General features: G+C 45.6%; 2 protein-coding genes across 5 annotated transcripts; one reads left to right on the forward strand and one right to left on the reverse strand.

Annotated features, from left to right (window-relative positions):
• Nucleotides 1-325: 325 nt before the first annotated feature.
• On the reverse strand, nucleotides 326-16085 carry TMEM59 (transmembrane protein 59). 2 transcript variants are annotated; one of them, XM_066597532.1, is made up of 8 exons: nucleotides 15914-16085; nucleotides 13626-13731; nucleotides 11645-11739; nucleotides 10913-11065; nucleotides 10154-10235; nucleotides 9666-9765; nucleotides 8544-8652; nucleotides 326-4851 (listed from the first exon to the last, which is right to left on the reverse strand). In XM_066597532.1, exons 1-8 carry the CDS (start codon nucleotides 16058-16060, stop codon nucleotides 4696-4698), a joined length of 948 nt encoding a protein of 315 aa, XP_066453629.1. In that variant the 5' UTR covers nucleotides 16061-16085; the 3' UTR covers nucleotides 326-4695. The 2 variants fall into 2 exon arrangements, with proteins under 2 accessions (XP_066453629.1, XP_066453628.1); XM_066597531.1 differs by having other exon boundaries at nucleotides 9666-9768.
• A 147-nt stretch (nucleotides 16086-16232) lies between these two features.
• TCEANC2 (transcription elongation factor A N-terminal and central domain containing 2) lies at nucleotides 16233-24007 on the forward strand. 3 transcript variants are annotated; one of them, XM_066597535.1, is made up of 5 exons: nucleotides 16233-16424; nucleotides 18101-18242; nucleotides 18556-18714; nucleotides 20244-20437; nucleotides 23597-24007. In XM_066597535.1, exons 1-5 carry the CDS (start codon nucleotides 16383-16385, stop codon nucleotides 23783-23785), a joined length of 726 nt encoding a protein of 241 aa, XP_066453632.1. In that variant the 5' UTR covers nucleotides 16233-16382; the 3' UTR covers nucleotides 23786-24007. The 3 variants fall into 3 exon arrangements, with proteins under 3 accessions (XP_066453632.1, XP_066453631.1, XP_066453633.1); XM_066597534.1 differs by having other exon boundaries at nucleotides 16237-16521; XM_066597536.1 differs by lacking the exon at nucleotides 18556-18714 and having other exon boundaries at nucleotides 16245-16521.
• Nucleotides 24008-25847: the final 1840 nt, after the last annotated feature.

Consider the following 25847-nt stretch of genomic DNA (forward strand, 5'->3'; position numbering starts at 1 on the left):
ATTGACTTGAATCACATGAGCGTATTTCTTCACGCAACGGACAACTTGTGCTCCACAAGAGTCCATTGAAGTCAATGGGCTTACATAAATGTGCACAACAATCTGCGTATTCGCTGCGCATAGACGCACAAAATCAATGTGCATAATTTTTTTTGTGTGTGCACAAACACGAAGTGCATTTGCACACAGGTACAAGCCGCAGTGGGAGAAACACATGTGAACAAGCCTGTAATAAATTGCCCCCTCATGTTTGGAAGGCCATGCAAAGACAAGAAGAAACAAAAACAAAACAAAAACAGAACAATGAAGACTCGGACGCTGTTAATTTTGTGATTTAATTTTATTAAAAGGAGACTGCAGATTTACACTTCATATCCCTGGCAAACCCTCCGCAGTGTGCGATGCGACAGCCCGGCTGCGGTGGATACTATCTGTACATCTGTAAGAGCTCTGAAGTTTAACGCCATAATAGATATAGTCGAGTGTCTTTACTGCTTCTATCTGGATTCTAGTTTTGTTGTTGTGCTGGTTGCCCTTGGAAACAGTCAGCAATGCATCTGCATTGTCAGACAGGCGACCTGACAGCATCGATCCTGCAGTGTAAATGAACTCCCTTAACCCCTTAGTGATGCGGCCTATTTTGGCCATTAAAACGCAAAGATTTGTTGGGGATTTTCATGTCCGCTTCTCAAAAGTCGTAACTTTTTTACTTTTCCGCCGACACGGCCGTATGATAGCAATAAAGACTAAAGTTTGCAACGCAAAAAACTGTTTTTGGTACATCTAATGTATTGTAAAACTTGCATTAACTCATTAATTCATTAATTAAACTCATTAATTTTTATTGGAGGGCAGAGAGGAAACGTCAGTTATGCTTTTTTCCTTTTTTTAACAGCATTAATCATTGAGTATGAGTGACATGACACATTTTGTCTGGTACGATTATGATGATACCATATATTTTTTTTTTAGGTTTTTCCCACAATAAAATTTTTTGGATTTTTTTTTTTTTTTATATCCCTGCATTCAACGTTCCATAAAGTATTTTTATTGTTCCATGGTCGGAGCTCTGTGGGGTCTTATTTTCTGCATAACGAGCTGTAGTTTCTATTGGTACCATATTTGGGGAACATACAGATTTTTCTAATCTCTTTTATTGAGTTTTTTGGGAGGCGAAAAGAACAAAATAGGAATTTCGGCTCAGTTCTTTAGTTTTTCTTTTACAGTTTTTGCCTTGAAGGGTGTTTTTAATTCCTTTTTAAAAAAAATAGTTTTCGTGTAACTGTAAGGAGCTTGAACTGGAAATGCTACGATAGCTTTGATAATGCATTGAAGTACTTCTGTACTGCAATGCGTTATCGCTTACAATAGGAATCACAGGCCAAGGCAACCATTCGACCCTTCCCAATGACATAGCAGCCGGCCACTGACATCACAGAGGGGGTGCGTGCTGTGAATTCTTTAAATGCCACGATCTACATTGATTGTGGTATGTAAGGAGTTAACAGTGGGGGATTGGTGTGCTCCCCATTCCCCTCTGTTGCAGCAGGGGGTTGGCTGTCAGTCACAGCTGGCTCCAGCTGTAGGATGGCATAGGCTGATTCCTGAGCTTTTGCAAGCCACAGGACATAAGTTTATCTGCTGCTGCATTAAGTACCATATGTCCAGGATGTAAAGTTACGTTCTGTGGCATTAAGGGGTTAATGCACTACTCCTCCAAGATAACCACGATTTAGCAGAATTTTCAATTTATTATCATTACACAACAAGTAGGATTAAGATTACTCAACACTTTATGTACATTTTAAAAGGGGTCATCCAGCCCCATATTTTGTTAAAGGGCTTTTCTGGAATTTGAGCATTGATGACTTATCTTAAGTAGAAGCCATCAATATCAGATCAGTGGTGTCCAACTTCAGACATCCTTGCTAATCAGCTGTTTGACAGGGCTGCTTTGCTTCACCACATACCAGGCACAGCGCTATATACATGGTAGTGGCTGTGCCTAGTATCGCAGCTCAATCCCTTTCACTTAAATAGGACTGAGCAGAAGAAAGGTCATGTGGCCAACAAATGCGACATCACAATCCAGAAGAGGAGGCTGCAGAAGTCACCCATTCAAACAGCTGACTGGCAGGGATGCTGGTAATCGGATCACCACCAATCTGATATTGATGACCTATCCTAAAGATAGGTTGTCAATATTTAAGTCCTAGAAAACCCCTTTAGAATTGGCCGAACGTGGTATAAGATCACCTTGAAGAGTTGTACTCTGGCTTTGTGGTCCCGTTGGGCTTTGACTACCCAACTCTATTTATGATGTGCATAACACATGATCACTATAGCCAATCGTAAGTTGTGGCAACAAGGCATCCCTATAGTCGGGTACGCAGAGAGTACAGAATCACTATAGGGGGAGGTTGGGAAGGGAAGTACAGCTCATTCTATGCCATATCCAAAAGAACATCTAGGGCAGTAAAACGGTGGAATGTTGACCATTATTGTACAAAAGCGAAATCTTCCTTCAAGCAAAACTGCTTGATAAATTGTGAGATGCAGTAATTGTCAACCATAACAAAAAAAAGGTCTTGAAGATCAGCAGCCATTGCACAAATATCAGTTCCTAGCATTCCCTCGCAGATGTCACTGTGACACGCTGGAAGGTCAATGGTCTGGAGTCCTAATCCACCAACTAATAAAAGGCGAGTGAACTTTTCCTCCAATGAGCAGAGTTCAAATCAGAAAGTCTACAAGTCATTTCATTTATTCTAATGGTGGGCAGTTCAACTCACTGATCTCTGCGGTTCATCCTTCAGTGTCTGCAATTAATAAGCAATTAGTCATTCAGGGTGTTAGAAGTTACAGCGCCGCCCCCAGTGTGATCTATAGATGTAACGTGCTCCCATCTTCAGGTGCGATAAGCTCTGTTGTACGGTACAAGGATGGGCCGTATAGAGCACCGTTCACATATAAAAGGGGTTACTGGCACTGAACTATTGATGACATCCTCCGAATAGGTCATCAATAGTTGATCAGTGGGGTCTGCCACTCGGGATCACCACCGATCAGCTGTGTGACAAGGCTGTGGACACTTCAGGCCTGTGAAATCATATTCATTGGTCACATGTCCTGAGAGTAGATCAGTCCCATTCAAGTGAGTAGGACCGAGCCGCTGTGCCTCGCATGGACTGCAATGACATCAATTGTAACAAAAGTTTAGTGCTGGAAAACCCCTTTAAGGGTCCGTCCACACGGGGTGGATTTGCAGCGGACTTTCCACATAAAAAATCTGCCCCATTTACAGTAGCAGCAATGTGAATGAGATTTTCAAAACCCACCAAAAATCAGTGCGGAATAGACATGCAGTATCGCACGCCTAAATCTGAGATATTTCCTGAGCACAATCAGTTCTGTGCGAAAAACGTATCGCTGCACACGCAGTTTTCACGTTGTTTCAATGGTAAAATAAATGCATTGAACTTACATTTAAAAAAAATAAAAAAAAATTCACACTTGCATGCAAATGTGCCCCCCCCCCTCCCCCACCCTAGAAAAGAATGGGCGATTCCTGAATGGACTTGCCCGAAAATTTTTGGGCTTGGACCAAGAGAAAAAAAAATTGCCCATGTAAATTAATCTAGGTTTTTATTCCTGCCCGAACCCCCCCCCCGCACAGAAATCACACCTGAAGGATCGTCCATGTAAATACGCCCTTACGATAGTGGAGTTACGGTGCAGATTCCACCTCTTCAAATGCCGGGGTGAATTCCGCATGGTGCAGATTTTGAGATGTGGAATGTTGGATATGGACACCCCGCAGCAGATTCTGCCCTGTGTGGACTTACCCATAGGGGTTGTTCTGGGATTACCCATTTTTTCATTACTATCCCAATGCAAAGGTAGGAACCTTTACAAATTTTCTACTGACTTGGCGATTCAGATATACATCACATGACCCGTGATTACCTCTGCCTTACTCCATGCCAATGTACATGTTGTTGCGCACTTGGTCCAGCTATAGCAGTGCAGCCGCTTACTAACTAGAGGCTATGCAAGCGCACTAACTACCTTGCAGTTAAGCGTGTAGAAATCACATATGAATGGTGACAACACAGCCTGTAGGGCAGGCACAAGGCATTGTGGGCAAGGTGGATCGGAGCTCACGGTCCTAAAGTTCAAGAAGAGACGCAGCAGCATGCTGCGGATACAAGCACAGGATCTGTGAGTCGGGTATCATTTTTCCATGACTAGTTTGCATTACTTTGTCTCGCCTCTTTACACTCCCCGATGACCCCTTTAACTCGTTTTACTGATTACAAGAGAGGAACGCTGCAAAGCTGGTGAGGAAGTCGTTATAATGGTGCAAGGAGATGAAGGCAAAGCAGATTCACACCAAGATCAGCTATCTGTAATATAAGAAAGCTTTACAGCAGAGACAAAATTAGAAAGTTAGGAAACTACCCACACCCCCTGATAAAAAGATCACGGCACCTCCGTGCGAGGATGCGTCCCAGGATCCAGTCCTAAACTAGAATATTGAAGTCCACATTAGACTCCCCTTTCCCTGAAGCCACCCACAGGATGAATTCTGACAGGCAGATAGGTTTGATTCCATAGTGTTTCTTAAACTTCACATTGCAGCAGATGCCCGTTAAGTAGTGGCGTGGGGAGGGAAGAGCGGGCCGCAGCGCTGGCCTATATGTCAGACTTGGCCAGGTCTACTTTAGTTGGTAAAGGTCCGGCATCTTCGTTCTCTTGGGGAAGCCCGTGAACAACGACGAGTGAGGCGGGAGGATATTTGTGAAGCTTCTGCTCATTCAGGTATTCCAGATCTCCGTAGATGCTCAGCTTCTGAAAGACACATTGTGACGGCATGAAATTCCACATAACAAAACCACAGCGCTCACAATTTTTTTTTTTTAACACAATTACTGCCACTACTACTACATTAACCCCTTCCTGCTTCAGCCTTTTCTTGTTACTGCGGTTTCATTTTTCTCTTCCCCCACTTTCAAAAAGATCATAACTTTTATTTTTAACAGTGACCTAGCGGTCTGAGGGCTTGTTTTCTGCGAGATAAACATTCTGCGTGTTGTTTTTTTTTTCGGATGGTGCTCATTGCGCAGGATCAATAATCTGATATTTTACTAAAATGGACTTTTACACAATACGGATTTTTTTTTTTTTTAAACTTAAGGTACTTTTACACAGGGCGAGTATTGCCCGCATTACTGCTGGAAAGAGTGAATTCGGGGGATAACTGTCCCGTGTACATGCTCCCATTCACAGAGCACTGAGCGAGAAATAGCTCATCTGATGAAGTCGCTTGGGTTTTAGTCACAGGCTCCTTCCTCTTAATAGGTGCTCACTCATGGCAGCTCTGGACGCCTTCAGAAGGCACCACACTGCCATGACACCCGGATGGCACCTTCAAATCTCATTGCTGAAGAGGAGGGGGGTTTGGGTTATGGAGGCCTCATTTGGAATCTCTAAACACTGATAATGGTATTTAAATGGCTCTGTCAGAACAGCAGCTTTTACAGGGTTAACAATCACGATCTGATCGTGGCTGCGAGCTGCTCACACCCATGGTGTATGTAGCAGCCTCTGCTCCCAAAACTGCTTCATACACAGACACCAGACATGCAACATACATGTCGGGAAGGGGTTACAGACAATATCCCAAAGTTTTAACATACCGTCTCCTATCCATAAGCGTCCGACTGGTAAGGGCCTCGCTGCTGGCCATAACAGACTCCCCTTAAAGTGCCACTCTTGGCCATAGGTTTTCGGATATTGTAACTCAACTCTATTCAAGTAAATGTGGCTGAGCCCATTATACCACAAAAGTCGATGCAAATGTTTGGCGCTGCTCCCAGGTAACAGCAAGCAAACTTTTCAAGTATTTCGGACAGTTTAACGTCCTCCAAGAGCTCCGTGCTGGAGATACCGGCCTGTTCAGGACCCGGACTGTTCTCAGTGCATTTTCTGTACAAGCCCTTGGAAATAATTAGTTACTATATCAATAGCTGGAACTAAAATATATGCAGCGGCCTAGATTTCTGCTCACGCAAACAGATGACCCACGACAACGTCCTGGACTCTGCAGGTATACCCGGCTTTTATGTGGGGACTTATGATAGAAGCACTTCACTTAGTACAACCATACACCGTGTAGTCAAGCACCCTCTGAGCGCCGGCTCCTCACATGCAGGCAGGTACCCGGACTTCATGATAGTAGTCAAGGAAAGAGTTCACGTCCTACACAACATAATAGGCAAACCACCTTGTGTAAAGAAAAACAGAACCGGCCGAGCACCAGGAACTACGTGACACCTTGGTCTGTTTTGATCAAGTTATCACATGGAAACAATCAAACCCAGTTATCAGCCACCCAGATTTATAAAGGAGTTTTGGGGCCCAACAGTCCAACTCTCAATGATCCTAGTTAAAGAGTAACTGCACTTTTAGAAAACTTCTGACATGTTAGAGTGACATATCAAAAGTTTTGATCAGTTGAGGTCTGAGTGCAGAGACCCCTACTCATCACTGAAATGAAGGTGCTGCTAGTAGCACTCACCTGAGTATTGCGCCCCTTTGGCTTCTTCCAGCAGGTGAGGACAGGGTCTATAGAAGTGTATGTGTCCATCGTCAGCTGCCAAGAGGAGCCAGCAAACAAGAAATACAGCCAGAGAGGTATAATGCGTGGGTGAGCGCTGCAGCCCCTTCATTTCAGCGATCAGTAGGGCAGTGGGATCCCTACTGATGTGCAGGCTGGGATATGATCAGTCGCTTCTCTGCTCTTCAAGGAGCGGGCACAGTGGCATCCTTGCTTCTCTATCAAGAACTGGCACCTGTGCAGTAATTGTCACCTTCTCTGACTAAGAAGCGACGTGTGCACTACCTTAGTTATAGCAAGTGCACTGAACGTCTGCGAAGATGTTGCTCACCCACAAGCCCCCACCAGAGTTAATGGGCTGACAAAATATACCTCTGAGTGCGGGGTATGCTTGTTGCAGCACTGAAATAACAGAAGGGAATCAATTTAGGCTGCATTAACATAACAATGCATTTATTTATTGGTAGCAAAGGAATTAAGGCAAAAAGTGAAATAAAAGGGGAAGTCGGCTTTCGCCGCTGGATACCTTGTAGATCTATAGGGGTGTTGAAATGCTTTTCCTATTGCAGAACTCAAATTCCTCTGCACAGACATATAAGGAGCTGGGAGGAGCAGACATGGAACTCAGCACATTGCGCTATGTGCCCCCTAATGGTGATTTGAAGATATGCAAGACAAAATAACTTTAACCCCTTAAAGGGGTTGTCCCGCGCCGAAACGGGTTTTTTTTTTTCAATAGCCCCCCGTTCGGCGCGAGACAAACCCGATGCAGGGGTTTAAAAAAAACAAAAAAAAAACGGATAGTACTTACCCGAATCCCCGCGCTCCGGTGACTTCTTACTTACCTTGCGAAGATGGCCGCCGGGATCTTCACCCACGATGCACCGCGGGTCTTCTCCCATGGTGCACCGTGGGCTCTGTGCGTTCCATTGCCGATTCCAGCCTCCTGATTGGCTGGAATCGGCACACGTGACGGGGCGGAGCTACGAGGAGCAGCTCTCCGGCACGAGCGGCCCCATTCAGAAGGGAGAAGACCGGACTGCGCAAGCGCGTCTAATCGGGCGATTAGACGCTGAAATTAGACGGCACAATGGAGACGAGGACGCCAGCAACGGAACAGGTAAGTGAATAACTTCTGTTTGGCTCATATTTAATGCACGATGTATATTACAAAGTGCATTAATATGGCCATACAGAAGTGTATAACCCCACTTGCTTTCGCGGGACAACCCCTTTAAGGACTCAATGATTTTTTTGTGGATTTCCATCTCCACTTTTCAAAAAAGCCATAATTTAAAAAGAAGAGTGAGCAAAAAAGGTTTATTTTTAAATATATAAAACGTATATTTTTTTTTCACCTTTTTTTATGTCCCTTTATGGGACTTGAATGTGTGATATTATGATCGCTCAGAAAATACACCGCAGCGCTTCTGTAGTGCAGTGTAGTATCACTATCAATTCCCAATGAAAGCCATAGGAGACCAGGAGGTCATTGGTAGGCCTTCTGCGATTTCATGTTGAAAGGGCAATGGCTAATGGCTTAACAGAGGGGAATCCGTGTTCTCACTGATCCCTGCCATTGCAGTATGACACCATCTGTCAGTCACAACTGACACCTGTTGCAGGTGGTGCAAGCTCAGCTCCCGAGTCCGTCATCCATAAGCCGTAAATGTACGTCTGTTCGCGCAAAACCCTTCCCAGCCAGGATTTACATGTACGTCCTGAGACGGGAAACCATTAAAGAAGCCTTTAGTCTATAAATTGGCTTCCTGTTTACATCATTAGACTGTAGTGCAGACTAGTCGTAAACGTTCTTTTCTTCCAGACTCCTAGCAGTTACATTGCCATTAGCTATAAAAAACAGGTTAAGCCGGACTGATGTCATTTTAATAGCCATATAATCCAATTAGTAAAGCCAGTTTACCTCAGGCGGAATATACTGATCGGATGCCGTTGCTACCGTTGCACAACAAATCCAGAGAAGAACCAGGATAGACAGAAGCAATGTCGCCGTCAGCAACCAGTTTGAGTTCCTGGATGAGACACAATTGTAAAATACCAAGATGGTTAATATTAGACTGGTATTACTGGATGGATAGTAAACAAGAACTTGGCCTGAATGTATAGCAGCACCTTCCAACACAACTCCCTCCTCTAACCATTCCCGACCCAGCGTTATATTGCAATTGCATTCACTTGAATAAGGCCGGCTTCACACGGCGCCCCCCCAGAGACCCCAAAACTTACCTCCGGATCCGGCGTCCTATGTCCTGCATGACGCTTCAGCGCGCAATAGAGCGCGTGACGCGCCGGCCGCGTCATGTGACGCGGCTGGCGGTAGGCGGGGAAGCGGTTTCATGCTATCTTCCGCTGTGCTACAGCGGAAGATAGCGTGACGGACGGCTTCCATTGACTGCAATGGAAGCAGTCTGCGCGTACACCCGCGGCAAATAGAGCATGCCGCAGGTGAGGACGGGTGATTTTACGGTGCGGAATTCCGCGATGGAATTCCGCACCATAAACATTGTGCTATTAGGTTCAATAGAACCTAATAGCTGCGGGCAACGCAGCGGATTTCCGTCCGTGGGAAGGAGCCCTAAGGTTGTGTTGTATTTTGCAGCTAAGCGCCAACTTGGAAAAAGTAAAGTTTCTGAACAATGCCAAGCTGCATAAGGCCCCATTCACACGTCACAATTTTGCCACAGATTTGGATGCGGTTCCCATTTTCTACTGAATGCTATCGAACAATCATGCAAATATTTGAATCCACATTACAAAAAAAAAATTGACCTGTCAATTGTGGATATTGTTTGTGTGTGGAAACAGTGTTGGGCAGCCAAATGTGCATTTGCCCAACTGACTGGAGTCAAATCCGTGGCAGTGCTTTGAGGCTCAGTCTTGGAGTTCTGCCACGGATTAACATGTTAGATCCACGCTGGAAAAATTCGGTGTGGACCCGACACCCCAAACGCTGTATGAAGAAGGCCTGACAACATTTTCCACCAAAAGTGCAGACAGCCGTGTGTAGAAGAGTTCATTAACCTACATTGAGAAGCATTTCATAATCCCTTCTCCTCCATCTAACTCCAGAATTCCAGCTCTTCGGCTCCATTGGTCGTCGCCCATTGAATTTCCACCTGCTAAATCTGCTGCAGAGTAGAAGGAAATAAATACTTCTTACAGGCACGAACATTAAAACGATCCTCGAAACTTCATACGCTTTAGGGTAGAGCAATAAGGCGCCACAACACGAGTCATGCAACAAAAAAATTGCATTGTAGCCCTGCAATCTGCTAATCCAATAGAAGTCAATGAAAGTAGCATTATGACTCCCAGGTAGCAACAACCACGACCGGCAGATCACAAAAAAAAAATCAAACTGAGCTGTTTTTTTTACGATCTGTGGGTCACAGCTACTTATGAATCGTGCCGCGACCCTCATCAACTTCTATTAGGTTCGGACATTGCAGTGTACATTGGACCTGTGTTGTGGCCAAAGTTGCCGTATAAACTTAGCTTTTATAAGGGACTTACAAGATAAGGCATCCAGCATGTTGCCTCTTGCTGACGGGTCTTCTGACCGAAGTGGGGGCATCTGCTGAATTTCTGGTTGGGACTAAACCAATGAATCAAGAAAATTATGTAATAAGAGACAAGCAAGAAGAGTTGTGCCCAGGTTGCAGACAATTGTTAATACATTCATTTGTTCCCCCATTATCTTTTATATTTGTTCCGCCGCACAGCCCCCACTTATATGGGGACACGCCTGTCAGCCAAGATGATTTTCGACGCTGCATATAAAAATGCAATCAATTGACAAACAAGTGTTTGCATAGCACCTTCATAGAGGGCAATAATCAGGTGGATGAACATTAGGATAGGCTACTAATAGTCGTTCAGCAAGAGCCTGGGACTCCAATGAGCATATGTTTGCCAAATCAGTGTGCTGAGCCGATTTCTGCAGGAAAGAGACAGCTCTATTCCCACTGCAGTGGCCAGGCTTGGTATTACAAGCAAAGTTCCCATTAAAGTGAATGGTCTTCAGTACCAAAGCCGACCACTGCAGTGGAAACAGGACTGTGCTTCCTGCAGAAATCATCTCAGTGCATGAGCACACTGGCCTAGTGGACAGCTGACTGGCAGGGATCCCGGGTGAAGGACTCTCACCGATCTATTATTGATGGTCTAAGAATAGGTCTGGTGAACAACTAGACAAACCTTTTAAGTCTCCCTTTTTTAATTAATAAGGCCGGTGTACACAGTTTTTTTTTGCCAGGTTTACATAGCACATACCTGCACCACAAGGATGCGTCCATTATCGGCTTGTAAGAAGAAAGTCCAGGATGAGGTCATGAAGTTCTGTGTAGAATCCATCATATCACTCCAGAAAGCTCGTACCATTGTAAGAGGGAAGAGGATATGTATCCGAGGCATCATGTCAGACAGCTGCAACAGAAAGAATGATTTTTACTTCTACATGGCTCAGTTACGCTGCAGTCAAGTTAAAGGGGTTGTCCCATCAGGCAAATCCATTTCAGACTGGCATCTGTGAGGGCCAGAAGTTGTCTTCATGAAAGTCCTTTAATCACATTAAAGGAGTTCCCTAGTTGTAAACTATTGAAGGCCTATTCTTAGGATAGCCATCAATAACAGATTGGTAGGGGCCCCACTAGCGAGTTGTTTGCCAAGCTGGCACACTCATGCACTCAGCCGATAGCTCTATTACCACTGCAGTGGCCAGACTTGGTACTACACACAAAGTTCACATTCACTTCCATGGGAACTTGACCTGCAATACCAAGTCTAGCCACTGTAGTGGGAACGGAGCTGTCTGCTTCCTGCAGAAATCAGCTCAGTGCAGAAGTGCATTGGCCTGGCAAACAGCAGATTGACAGGGACCCCGGGTGTTGCACCCCCACTGATCTCTTATTGATGGTCTTAAAAAAAAAAAAAAAAAAGAAGCCATCAATAGTCTACAAATAGACAACCCCTTCAAGGCATGCAGCATGGTAATATTGTACAAACCTCTACTTGTCGCTTCTCTGCAAAAGGCAGCTGACTGTTACAGCCCAGGATACAGGCGTACTGCTCATTGGACTGCGGATAAGCTTCCATACAGGCTGTAGAGGAATAGCAAGAAGAACAAAAATGAGGTTGTTGTACAGAAGACAGACATAGTTAATCACATTGGAGAATATATAGCAGCGGAGTTGTTTTTTTTTGGGGGGGGGGGGGGGGGGGGAGGGAGAATCAATAACTGAATGTGAAACATTCATTCAAACGAGAAATCATTCAGTTTCATCGCATGAATGAAGGTGTCTTGTACTGTCCGACAGCGGACGTCATTATCAGAACTATTCAGCATTTTCGGACTTTATACTGGTTTTCGGTATCGCGGGCGCTGACTGCAATTGGGGGAAAATGTGCCACCGCTTCCTCCTAGGTCTGGGATGTTAATTAACTATTTATGAAGGGCCTTATCAAATAATGTATCGCTACTAGACTGCAGTAATGTATAGAGACTACCAAGGCTTGACCAAATTGGGTGTGTGAAGCAAGTCTTCCAAACCACAACTACCATGTTTCCCGGAAAAAAAAGACGCGGTCCTATATTAATTTTTGCCCCAAAAGAGGCACAGTATCTTAATACTTACCTAGCAGGTGCCGTTCGGGTCCCTCTCGCTGGGCTGAGGTGCTCCAGAAGTCTTCTGTGTAGTCCTCAGCGCTGAGAGAGCATTCTCTTACTGGTTATGGGGCTTGAATACCCAGCCTCCAGCAAGAGATTGCTGTGATTGGTTCAGGAATACGACCTCAGCCAATCAGAGACGGCGCTCGATGAACCAATCACAGACATTCATTGAATGACATCAATGAATGGCTCTGATTGGTTCAGGAACACCACCTCAGCCAGTCACAGCAATCTCTTGCTGTAGTCGAGGTATTCAAGCCCCGTTACCAGGAAGAGAATGCTCTCTCAGCGCTGAGGACTACACGGAAGACTGCCGAAGCGCCACAGTCCAGCGAGAGGGACCCAAAACCACAACTGCGAGGTGAGTATTGCTTTTTTTTTCTGAGGTAGTGTAGCTAGGGCTTAGTTTTGGGACAGGGCTTTTATTTCAAGCAATCTCATGAATTTTGAGTGACAATCGTCCAGTGTAAATGGCCCATTAGTGTGCAGGGAAGGAGAAAACGGGTTTCCCCAGGAGTGACCTTTAAACTGACGTTATTAACTGCTATTGTTGTCTTAACGTTATATAGCAAAGCCTTTGTAAAGAGTAAACCGGCCAAGGCAAAGAGTTATCTTACCGCGCTGCTACATCACTGTGGTGACAGAATCTCGTTAGATTCTGAAGCTTAAGGGACACTTTATACGGAACGAATTTCATACAAAAAAAAAAAAATCACTGAATGATGCGAATTGGAAGGATAATTGTTCAATGTAAACACGGCCGACGATTGAACGCCGAACGAGAATTTTCTCACCACTCATTTTACGCAGGCATTGTTCACAACTCATTTAAACAGCGACCGTTCAGTCGTTCACATTCACTGGTACCGCGCCCTGAAGGAGCAAGTGAATGAAAAATGTAAACCATTTATCTGTATGTGGCCGTCGCGGTTCGCTTGGGTGAACGATTTCTTGTCCGTGCAAAAGGACTCCAAGGCTCCTTTTACATTTAACCGGAAGTGCCTGAAGCGCGTTTGCAAAAGCCAATGAGCTGGTGACGTCATCAGCAGTTCATTCGCGCCGTCTGTTTAGACTGCACGATTTTTGGTAAGAATGGTGCAGTATTCCTTCACTTCTAAGTCAGTGTTTCACATTCTTATGAATGATCAGTGTTTAAACCGCACGAGAAACCAACGAGCCGCGTTGATTTTTTATGCCGGCTGAAACAGAATGATCAGCAGTCAGTTTTGTTCGCTTGAACGATTTTCTGCACAGTAACCGTTCCGTCTAAGCGCAGCAGACTTGTGCGGTGATGACCGAATGCATCCTGCGCTTCACCTGATTCACATTCCGTCTTTGTCTTGTTCAAGTCGTCTCCTTCCTCAGCGAACTGACAAATCGAAAAAAGGCGGCATCCTCTGTGGCAGGCGAACAGCTCCTCCTCCTACAGAGAGAACATATGGAGAGCCTTCACTATCATGTGACATCACAAGCCTTGTGCGCAATTCATCCAAGACCGGTTTTAGATGGTGGTACAGAGGTTGTATTTTAACGCCCCCCTCAGTTTTATGGACCGCAGCTTAGAGCGCCATAATGTTGTCCAGTGATGCAGGTTTAGAATTGTGGCCTTAATATGTAGGAACTAAAACCAGCTCAGAACTTCCATTGTGGCGCGAATAATACAGGCGCTTTTGTTGCAATCGGTGAGGTCTGTCATCATAAGTGACTCTAATGCCCATAATTACAACTTATCATCTACCCGCAGAATAGATAAGGCCTCACGGGCACGCACGGTATAATCCCGCAGCGGTTTCCATCCAGCCTGCAGCCATGAGGCCAAAAATGACATTCTACTCCCCTGTCCAGACGCTGCAGGGCTCTCCTCCGTCGTGGCCCGATCTTCTTCCTACTGCCCGGCGGATGCGCTCAGCATGGCAGCATGCCACTTGCATGCGCCGTGCTCACTTTTAAAAAAAAATCTCCTGCAGATCCGTGGCACAGCTTCAATGGAAGCCGTCCCTACGGGATCCACAGGAAAATGGAGCATGCTTTGATTTCTTTTAGGCGTGCGGATCCACATGCAATAAGGATTAAGTTGCCCTGCGTATGCTAATGCATCCCTATGGGCTTCTAAAGCTGCGGATCACCACACGGGGCCACATGTGGATTTTATAATTAAAATCCACCCATGGACATTGGGCCTAACTGTCTGATCAGTGGGGGAACAAATACCACCGGTCACAAGTATGGGGTCTGGGGTCCTCTCTATGAATGGAGCAGCGGTTGAGTGTGTGCCCTGCCGCTCCTTACAAACCGCTATACTCCGCTATCTTCACGGGTCCTGTAGAGCTTGGATCTGCGCATGTTCAACTGCATCTACATTCAAAAAGGGGGCACAGGATCCACGCCCATGGCCGCACGTCCCAAAGTCCCCCCCCCCCCCCCCCGTCCCAAAGTTTCCCCTATCGCATGCTCATGGCCGTACGTGCCAAACCCCCCCCCCCCTTCCATCCCACACCCATAGCCGCACCCGCCAGAGCGCCCTCCACCCTGTGCCCATGGCTGCACCCGCCAGAGCCCCCACCTCCTTCCCGCATGCTACTGTTTGAATGTAAAGACTAGATTTAATAGGCGCTAACTGTTCACCGTTGACCCCCTTTTCTTTACTAGAACACCAAAGTGAATGACGTCTCCACCTTATTGGACCCCCAAATCCATTCGTGTTCAGGCGGCCTAAATTAGTATAAATATTTTTTTCCTGTTTCCTAAACCCAAAAGGAGGGGGCGCTATTCGGTATTTTTTTTGAAGTGGAGCCGCTCAGCCGCGGGGATTTTCCTCTTCGGCACCCTGAAAGAAACACGATAGCAGAACCCCCAGCGCAGGTGTGAAGCCTCCCGTAGTCAGAAGTGACGCGGCCATCTTTGTTTCTGGTTCGGCCATCTTTGTTTACCCAGGCTCGTTGTAACCCGCTGACGCTGCGTTTCATCCGTCCATTCACTGTGAGAGCCTCCCGCCGTACGTCCTAAACATAACGCCAACGTCCCCGCAGCACATTATATATTATACCCCGTGGACTCCTGTAAGCGAAGACAGGCGGACAAACAGCGTGCACTCGGCTAGACGCCGCCAAACGTGCGCTCTTACGGCATCGGGCACACTGTTAGTATTTACGGGTGCCTTCTGCATATGCGCCTGGTACATTTCACGGCGTAGACCACCAAACTACCCCAAGGCGAGGACATCGCCGCAACGGCGCCAAACTTTCCTACAACGCTGGATGGCAAAGTCATCCGTCCGTGCGGCAGGTCGTATCACCGCATGATAATTAGGCCAATTTGGTTAATTAAAATCTGAAAGGATGGCTTGCCCATTACGGGAGACCGAACGGCGGCCATACTGGCGATCACTGCGCTTTTTCAGACCTTTGATATATAATAGCAGATGATGGCAGGTTATGTGGGCAGCACCAGGGGTGGGGGAGGAATTAATAGGGCGGGGAGACCTCCAAAAATACAGTCCAGTACAATTAGTTGAAAACAGAGAACAATAGCCTGCACTCCACCTCGTGCTTGGTACCAATAAAGCACCCCCTGCGGCCCCCGCGCTGCTGGTCTTCAGCACTCACCTCCGGGTAGGTGTGCAGGGGGTAGGTGCCCTCACATACATGCTGGCAGGACGAGCTGTCCCCCAGGGCGGTGTCCAGGGAACCCCGAACCCCCAAAGTGCAACAAATCAGCAGAGCAAAACCGCAAAACATCCGTGCAGCCGCCATCTTGCTCCTCGCAGCTAATGATGCTTTTGGTCAACATCCGGTGTAGGACGTTCCGCAAGCCCCGCCCATATCCTTGTTTACTTCTACGTCATCACTGCGCGACAAGTTTTCTGTGCGTGGAATGCATATAGCTATATTCCACCACACTTCTGCTCGATTCAACCCAAACAACCAATCACTGTGAATCAGCCAACCCAAACAACCAATCACTGTGAATCAGCCAACACAAACAACCAATCACTGTGATTTAGCCAACCCAAACATCCAATCAGGTTGTGAATCGAGCAGAAGTGTTGTGGAATATAGCGCATATCGGCATAGCATGGGAGGCTGCTGTAAGGAAGAACCGGCGCAGAATGGACAGGTTTGTGATTAGAAACCCTAAACCGCGGGCACCGGAGGATGAGGGCAGAGGGCAACACAGGGCGGCCAAGGGGCAGGCCACCCTGCACTCCCTGAAGGTGGGTTTAACCCCTGAATGACCAGACTTTCTTTCCTATTTTTTATTTCATCCTCGCCTGTAAAGTTTTTTTTGGTGTTACACCTCCCCATCCGTGTATTGGATGACAATGCATTTTTTAATGATATTTAATATATTGAAAAACTTCGGAAAAAAATTCATTTGGCATGAAATGAAAAAAAAACGTAAAAAATTCCAGCAGTTTTTGGGTTATAATTGATAACTGCCGTGTTCCGTTAAGCGAATACCGTTCTACCGCTACCAAATTAGTTTGGGTTTATTTATGCATTATTAGTGTTCAGGCCGGATTCGCAGGAACGTACGTGTATTTGCATTATGTTTTTGTGTATCGGCTGCTTCGTTTTTGCGTGCGCTATTGCACTTTAATTTTTTTTGTGTGCGCAAATCCTGTGCATTCGCCACCGCCCTGTTCATTGAGACTTGATTTATTGTTTTTTCGCAGTGAAATTGCGCACGTGTGAACGAACCTATTAAAATCAATGAGTTCTCTGCTCTTCATATTGAGTGCACACTGTTTTCGCACACAAATACGTCCGTGTGAATAAGCCCTAAAAGCTTGAAAAAAGAAAAAAAAAGCATTTTTTTTCTTTGTTTTCACCATCTTCTGACGCCCGTAACGCTCTGTTGACGCGGTTGTGTGAGGTCTCACTTCTGCAGCTTTACGGCTACCGTTATGGGGGTACACACACCTTTGTAGATTACTTTTTCTTCGTTGTTTTGGCGTGAGGTCAGGTGACCAAAAAAGGAACAACTCTGTCCCTGTATATTTACTTTTACCGTGCGACATTTTACTAGTTGAGGCTTCTGCAGACACGATACCAATCACGGTGTAATTTATATGAATGACATTTTTATGTGAAACAACAATTTTTTTGTTTTAAACTTTTTCCTTGTGGCCCTTTTACACGACTGTTGGGCGCTTGAGGCTAATTTCACACGGGCGAGTGAAACTCAGCCCGATATCGCACTCGCTAATGTGCGATTTCCCCGTGGATGCAAGGTGGTCTTGTGTTAAAACCGCCTCGCATTACTTCGGCAGAGGATTTCGGAGTGTTGGAGTGTTTCTCGTTGTTTTTTTTTTTTAAATGTCCTAGGAAACCCCTTTAAGAGCGGCGTCATCCGTAGCGCAAACATCTGCCGCGGATTTTACAGTACACGCTGAGCGGCGGATGTTTCTCTAATCTCCTTCACATGCGGTGGAAATTTCCGCATCGAATCCGCAGCGTTCTTGAAAAACGCCACGGAATCTAAATCCACGGGATGTCTGTCTGCGTGACACACAAGGGTTAAAATCCGCAGCGTCTCCGCAAGTAAATCCGTAGCCAAATCCGCACCATAGGCAACGTGTGACGGTACGTAAACGTCCAAAAACTGTGGCCTTATAGGGTGTCTAACCAGCTTTTCCCACAACTCCTCTTGTGACCAGAGGCCTCCAGCAATGGCGGAGTAAGCTGGATGCGGTTTTGTATTACCTTGATGTCGGTGTAGTGATGGCGCTCTACCCGCCACGAGCTCCTTCCTTCGGCCCCTCGGAGGTCATTTCTGTCTTCTTCATCTAGAGAGTCGTAGTTCTGGAAGATATAAAGAGATGGAAATGTATCCTGGAGCTGCCCAACCAGACAGCGGAGAATCTGCTAGACGCCTTGTCACAACTCAAGAAGAAAATCCCGTCAGAGGAAGTGATACGATCCACGAAAATAGGTATAAGGTCATGTGAGGTTCAGATTTCGGCTTCCCGTTTTGTAGCTCCAGCTCCTATGCAGACTGATGTGTCTCCAAGGCTACAGACTACAACCCTGTGTTGTCTGATCCTGTAGTCGTCTGTCCACCTACTGTATGTTTGCTAGCAAGAAGTACGGACAAGTAGAAGTGAGTTTGACTGCACGACCAGATCACACTCTAACCAGGGAGACACATAGGTCTTCTTAGGAGCTGTATACACAAAACGGTAGGAAATGTTTAATGAGGATTTAAAACTTATTTTCACTTTTATTATTGTTTCCTCTTTCCTCAGAGTCCGGGCTGATAATGTCTGACGGACTGTGCACATATATAAACCCTTTCCCGACATGCACTGTACATGTATGGTGCATGGTGTGTGTCATTGTATGGACCAGGCTTGAGAGCGGATATCCACCTGCAATAGCCAAGATCAAAGATAACTTCAATCGCGGTGGTTAACCCTATAAATGCCCTGTCGTGGGAGCCTGTGGCACGTCTTAATAGCATGCCTATTGGAATACAGTATACTGCAGTGCTTTAGTATTGCAGTATACTGTACAAGCAATCAAACAAAACCCAATGGGAACTAAAAAAAAAACAAACAAAAAAATAAAAGTAAAAATCAAATAAAGATATTTTAATAATCTCAAAAAAAATTCAAAGTAAAAAAAATGTTTTACCAGCCATTGCATTAAAAAAAATTGATAATAAAAAAATGATATTGCTGCTTCAGCAAAAGTCTTCTTTATTAAAATATCAATCCCGCTCAGTGAATGATGTATGGGAAAAAAACAAACACCAGAATTGCCCTTTTTGTTTGGTCTCCCTGTCTCCAAGAAAAAAAAATAAATAAAAACTGTTGATAAAAGTTTTATGTGCACTAAAATGCCGTAAAAAGGAAAAAACTTCAGGTGTTTCTTGCAACAAAAAAAACCCCAAGTCCTCGCACAGCGGCATCGATGGAAAGATTAAAAAAAGTTATGGGGGTGAAAAAAGGGTGGCAGAAAGCAAATTTTATTTTTAAAGGGATTTTATTTTTTTAAGTAGCGCTATGTAGGAGACGCTGCGTGAACTCAGTAGCACTGTCATAGGAGAATAAAGATAACGGTATTTTTACTTTATCGTGAACACCGTCAAAACAAGCCCCCCCCCCAAAAAAAAAATGTAATGGTATTTTCCACTTTGCCCCATTTATAAATGTTTACAAAGCATTCTATGGTACTTCAAATAGTAGTGCTGAAAAATACAACTTGTCCAGCAAAGAACAAGCCCTCATGTAGCTGGAAAAATATAGAAGTCCTAATTTTTTGTAAGCGGGGAGAAAAAAATGCAAAAAATTGCAGTGAGAAGGGGTTAAAGCCAGAGAATTTCATACTTTGCCTCCATGTTGCCAAACTGTTCTTTTATCTAGCCGTATGTTTTCCACAAAGTCATGCCAGAGTGTCCAACTTTGCCCAGGTCATTAGTACATCCCACACAGACTGCCTACTTTCAAAAACAGCGCCACACTTGTTTATGGGTTGTGTGCGGTATTGCAGCTCAGCCCCATTGAAATCAGTAATGCTCAGCTGCAATACCGCAAACAACCATAGACAACTGTGGTGCTATTAGGAAAGAACTTGGCCACGTTTTTTGTAATCTTTTACAATCCCTTTAAGGGCTCCTGCACATTTGCGGGTTTCTTTGCGCGTTTTTTGTCACATGATATCGCTGCGTTTTTTTCACGCGATTGTCAATGGGACTTTCTAATGTTAAAAACGCATCGCGCAAAAATTTCAGAGCACAAACTTGTGATGCGTTTTTAACATTAGAAAGTCCCATTGACAATCGCGTGAAAAAAAACCGCAGCGATATCGTATGAAAAAAATGTTCAAGAAAAACACAAGTGTGCAGGGGCCCTAACTGTCACCTCTCTGTGTTCAGGTCTTATGGCATAGCCCTGCTTGCCAGCACTACTAACAGTCTGCACTCGTCTCACAGGGGAGGCAGTAGAACACTTGCAGATACATGATGACAAGGAAGTATCGGAACTTGCTAAAGAAGTGCACACCCAATGGCGGACCTTCATACAGGAGAAGCGCTGTAAGCCCACCATAGAGGTGCGGAGTGATGCTGCCACTGAGAAGCTGCGCTGCAATGCCAGGAGGCTGCTTAGCGAGGCCTTAGATAAAGAGGTAAGAGCCATTCAGCCTGTATGTCGATGCAGCCTGGTAGGAGGAGGATTGCTGATGATCAACGTTCATTTGCATTGGGCCAAAAATTGGCCCATGTAAAAGGATCTTAATTAGAGATGAGCGAGCATACTCGCTAAGGACAATTACTCGAGCGAGCATTGCCCTTAGCGAGTACCTGCCGCTCGGAAGAAAAGGTTCGGCTGCCGGCGGGGAGCGGTTAGTTGCGGGGGGGGAGAGAGGGTCAGAGAGATCTCCCCTCCCTTCCCCCGCCGCTCCCTGCCCCCTGCCCCCTGCTGGCACCGGAACCTTTTCTTCCGAGCGGGCAGGTACTCGCTAAGGACAATGCTCGCTCGAGTAATTGCCCTTAGCGAGTATGCTCGCTCATCTCTAATCTTAATCCCTTACTGCCTGCCATACGCCTTTTTACTACTGTCATTAAAGGGGCCTTAAAGCTGCACACACACTTTTTTTACGGTGGTGCAAGTTAAACCCAGCACAAGTGTCCTGTGCCATCCTGTGTGTGATGACAGCTGGGCTCCTGCTGTAACTGCTGGGAGCGGAGAAACCTGTGCCATGTCACTTGGCCTATCAGACCCCGCCTCCGGCTGACGTCATAAGCATAGTATACTGCATTACAGAAGTATGAATGCAGTGTACTGTGCTAGGGATCAGATGATCGCATCTTCAAGTCCAGCTTGAGGGACTAAAAAAAAAATTCCGCTCTTGTGGCCCGATGGAAATTCAATTTTTCTTTATTTGTTAAAAAGTGTTTTTATTGTGTAAAATGTAGAACTTTGGGGGGGGGGTTGTGTTTTGTGTTTTGTTTTTTTGCTACTCTTGTTTCAATAAAAAAAAAAAAGAATAAATAGACGATCAAAAAGTCGCAGATTGAAATGGTACCATTAAGGCTTTATGTCTACGGGGTTAAAATCCGCAGCATTTTTCCTGCACGCGGATCCGCTCCCCATAGGGATGCATTGGACACCTGCAAGTAGTTAAATACCTGCGGATGTCATTTTGCCCTTCAGATCCGCGTGCGGGAAAAAAAATGGACATGCTCCATTTTCGTGCGGGTGTCCCGCGGGGACGGCTCCCACAGGCTTCTATTGAAGCCTATGGAAGTCGTCCGGATCCGCGGGAGACTCGTACCAGAATTAAACTCACCTGTCCGGACGCTGCGGGTCTTCCTTCCTTCGCGGCCGGATCTTCTTTCTTCGGCCCTGGCGGTTGTGCCCGGCGCATACGCGCGGCATGGTGACGGCGTGCCGAGCACATCTGCCGGGCTGAAGAACGAAGATCTGGCCGCGAAGGAAGGAAGATCCGCAGCGTCCGGACAGGTGAGTTTATTCAGATTTTTGAGCCTCATGTCCGCGGGGCAGGAGGGACCCGCTGCATGAAGAATCTGCGGCGGGCCTGATTTTCCCCGTGGACACGAGGCCTAAAACTACAGCTCGTCCCCCCAAAGATCAGCGCCTATACAGGGCTGTCGATGAAAAAATAAAAATGTAACGGGTCTGGTAATGCGGCAGCATAGAAAAAAAAATGTGGTATTGCTGTAATTCTGCTCATACAGTGAATGCCAATAAAACAAAACCCTGAAACCCATGATGGAATTTCTGTGTTTTTTTTGTTTTTTTGGAGGGGGGTGTTTACATTCTCCCCACTAAAAAATAAAAATAAACGTTTTACAACACACATTACACGTAAAAATGGCTGCCAGAGGCCGATCTATAAAGTAACACATTATTTATCCCTCATGGTGAACATCAGGAAAAACCTTATACATAAAATGCAAAATCTGTTTGCTCCACAGTTCCGGTCCAATTTGAGTGAAATCTTGCTGAGCGTTCTTCAGCATTGGGCGACGAATACTGGCAGAGTTAAAAACCGAAAACTCACCGGCTTCCCCTGTAATTTCTGTTGCCAATAGCAACCAATCAGAGCGCAGTTTTTTTTTCTACTTCAGCAGTATAAGAAATGGCAACCAATCACAGCTCAGCTTTCATTTTTTTATACTGCTGTACTGCTGAGGTAAAATGAAAGCTGCGCTGCGATCGGTTGCTACGGACAACACAGATTTTCTGAATTCATAAACTGCTATTCATAAAATCCCTTTGAAAGCCCATTTTTCATTAACCAATCCCTGCGCTTAGAGCGCTGTGCAACGCACGGGTATATCAGCAAATATATATTTTAAAATTGCCCTTTTTTTTTTTTTTTTGGTCACCCTGTCTCCAAGAACAAATGTGATAAAAGTGATCAAAAAGTCATAAGTACTCCAAAATGATACCAATAGAAACTACAGGACATCCCACAAAAAACAAGCCCCAAAAACAACGATATCGACGAAAGATGTAAAAGGTCTGGCTTTTGTGTTTTTCAGAAGATTTTATTTTTCAATAGTCGTACAGGGGAATATATATATATAACCTGGTATTGTAGTAATCGTACTGACTCGCAGAATAAAGTTATGTAGTGTGTACACCATAGAAACAAGACCCCCCCCCCCTCCCCCAAAGATGTCAGAATTGTTTTTTGTGTTTTTTTTTCCTCATTTCACTCCACTTAGGATCTTTTAAGTTTCCAGTACATTACATAATACCATTGAAAAGTACAAGTCATCCCGCAAAAAAACAAGCCCTCATACATCTACATTAATGGATAAATAAGACTTATGTTTTAATTTTGTTTTTTTTAAAGGTAGGAGGAAAAAACAAAAATGTGGAAAAAAAATAAAGGGCTGCATCTTTAAGGGGTTAAAGAAGACCCCTTCGCTCTCTTCATGTGTCTGTTTTTAGTAAATACATGTTTTCCCTCATAAAATACCATTTCCCCTGTTATTCCTCCTGGAAATATATAAATGAATTGACAACTGGGTGCTATTGTTCCCCTTGTCAATAGAGTGCGACCCTCAGACCTCATCAGCACTGATTGCTCAGCATCATACTGTATAAGGGGTTGACAAGCGGAGTGATAATGTCCAATTGTCAATTCATTCATACATTTCCAGGAGGAATAACTGAGGAACGGCACATTACCAAAATGTTTTGAGGAAAGCTGCTGCAGAATTGTTATTTAATCAGGAATAGAAGTATTTTCGTTTCCCTCTGCTGGTTCATCTGTGTAACCCTCACTGTCTGTGGTCTCCTCATCCATCAGGCCGGCGATCCTTTGGCTGAGTGCATCGAACGTGAAGTTTTCCACCAAAGCTGCAGGCTCCTCAGTGTGCCCTACAGGAGGACGGTGCGGGCGTTGGTGTTCGCTCTGAAGCATAAACCAGAGATTCGCACACAAGTAAAAGATGGCCGCCTACCTGTCAACCAACTAGTGCAAAGCCATAAGAAGTAACATCCTGCTGCCGGAAGGACTCCCGATGGAGGAGATATCCAAGCTGGACTCTTCATCACCTCATATACAGGAGCGCCGTCTTCACGCCGTTCTGCCATGATTGTGCTGGCAACATTCCAGAAGTAAAACCGCGCTGAAGGAACGTTTTTTTTTTTTAGAAACCGCCAATATTTAATTTTTTTATTTAAAAAAGATTCAGAATAAAAGTTTAATAATGAAGAACATGGAGCCGGTCCGCTAATGAGCCTGACTGTGTACAGAGGGCTGATGATTAGGACACCGTAGCCATTGATCGCCCCTGGACAAACAAAGATGGCCGCACTGCGCCTCTGACTACCTGCCTGTTTATTAGTACGCATCTTTAGTCTCAGGACTAGAGATGAGCGAGCATCGGCCTTTTCAAGTAACTGATTACTCGTCCGAGCACCATGCAGGGGGGCGGGGAGAGTAAGAGAGACCTCACCCCCCGCATGGTGCGCAGAAGAATAATCAGTTACTTGAAAAGACCGATGCTCGCTCATCTCTATTTAAGACTAGAGATGAGCGAGCGTACTCGGAAAAGCACTACTCGCTCGAGTAATTTGCTTTATCCGAGTATCGCTGTGCTCGTCCCTGAAGATTCGGGTGCCGCTGCGGCTGACAGGTGAGTCGCAGCGGGGAGCAGGGGAGAGCGGGCGGGAGAGAGGGAGAGAAAGATCTCCCCTCCGTTCCTCCCTGCTCTCCCCTGCAGCTCCCCGCTCCGTGCCGGCACCCGAATCTTCAGACCCGAGCACAGCGATACTCGGATAAAGCAAATTACTGGAGCGAGTAGTGCTTTTCCGAGTACGCTCGCTCATCTCTATTTAAGGCCCTTTTACACGGAATTATTAGCATACAAAAAATCGTGGGATCGCGTGAATGTAAACGATAATCATAAACATGGCCAGCGATTGAATGAGGAATGATAATTCGTGCCCACATAAAAATCATAGTTCATCCGTTGCACGTAAAAAGCGATCATTCACGATGTTCAGGCGCGCGCGAATACTAATGCGATCATATAAAAGGGTCCGGAAACACTCCCAGCTGCTTTTACTTGGCCGGTGCTTCCCACATGAGCAGCATGCAGTGTCTAAGGCCGGCTGTACACGAACGGGTTAGATTTCCGTAGCGGAATCCGTCCATGTGCAGTACGGATTTTTTTTCAAATCTGTGTTTTCCCCGTGCCGCCACTAGGCGATGACGAGGGTATCCGTGACCTATCTGCAATGTCAATTGCAGACGGGCCGCAGGTTGGATGGCTTCCATTGAATACGGACAAAAAAAAAAAAAAGAACATGTTGTGATTTAATTTCCCTGAGCGTAAGTCGCAATTGCTGTCCGCTCGTGTTACTGGACATGCGAATGTTCTATTTTTGTAATGGATGCAGAATGCCGCGGATCATCCGCACAGGTAACGATTGCGGATTTTGCAATTCAAGTCAGGTTGTGTGCCGGTGGCCTTACACTAGTAATGCACAATGACTAATGCTTAGTATGTATCAGGGAGTCGTAAGCGGTGCGGCCATCTTTGTTCAGGATGGGACGGTCACTTTTAATGCCATACAGTTTTCCATATAGCGGTTTACAGTCAGTGAATGAAAACACTTAGGCTGCCTGTCCACCGGCGTTGTGAGATCCGCCGCAGGAGCCATGTGACGGATCTCTGCGGTGAGCCTATGCTGCAATTTGCCGCCCGCGAGCAGAGAATCGCTATGATTCTTTACTCGTGGACAGGGGGCTGCGCTTTCCATAGCAACGCTATGGAAAACGTGAACTGCTTTCCCCGTGGCCGGATTATCACCGCAAGAAACGCAATGCAAAAGCTCCCGTGGACAGGAGGCCTTAGTGTTGAGATGATGGGGCTGCAGCCTTGTCCTGGCCCTGCTGATAAAGCGGATGGCCTTGTTACAGTATCCAGTCCGGAGGCACCAATCTACCTTTCACGCTTATTCACACAGCAGTATTTTGTTTCAGTACTTGGAAGTCAAAAACAGGAAGCAAAACCTACAGAGAAAAAGTCCAGGGTTATCTAAAAAGAAGG

The sequence above is a fragment of the Eleutherodactylus coqui genome, chromosome 3 (assembly GCF_035609145.1).
Source record: "Eleutherodactylus coqui strain aEleCoq1 chromosome 3, aEleCoq1.hap1, whole genome shotgun sequence".
NCBI classification, from domain to species: Eukaryota; Metazoa; Chordata; class Amphibia; order Anura; family Eleutherodactylidae; genus Eleutherodactylus; species Eleutherodactylus coqui.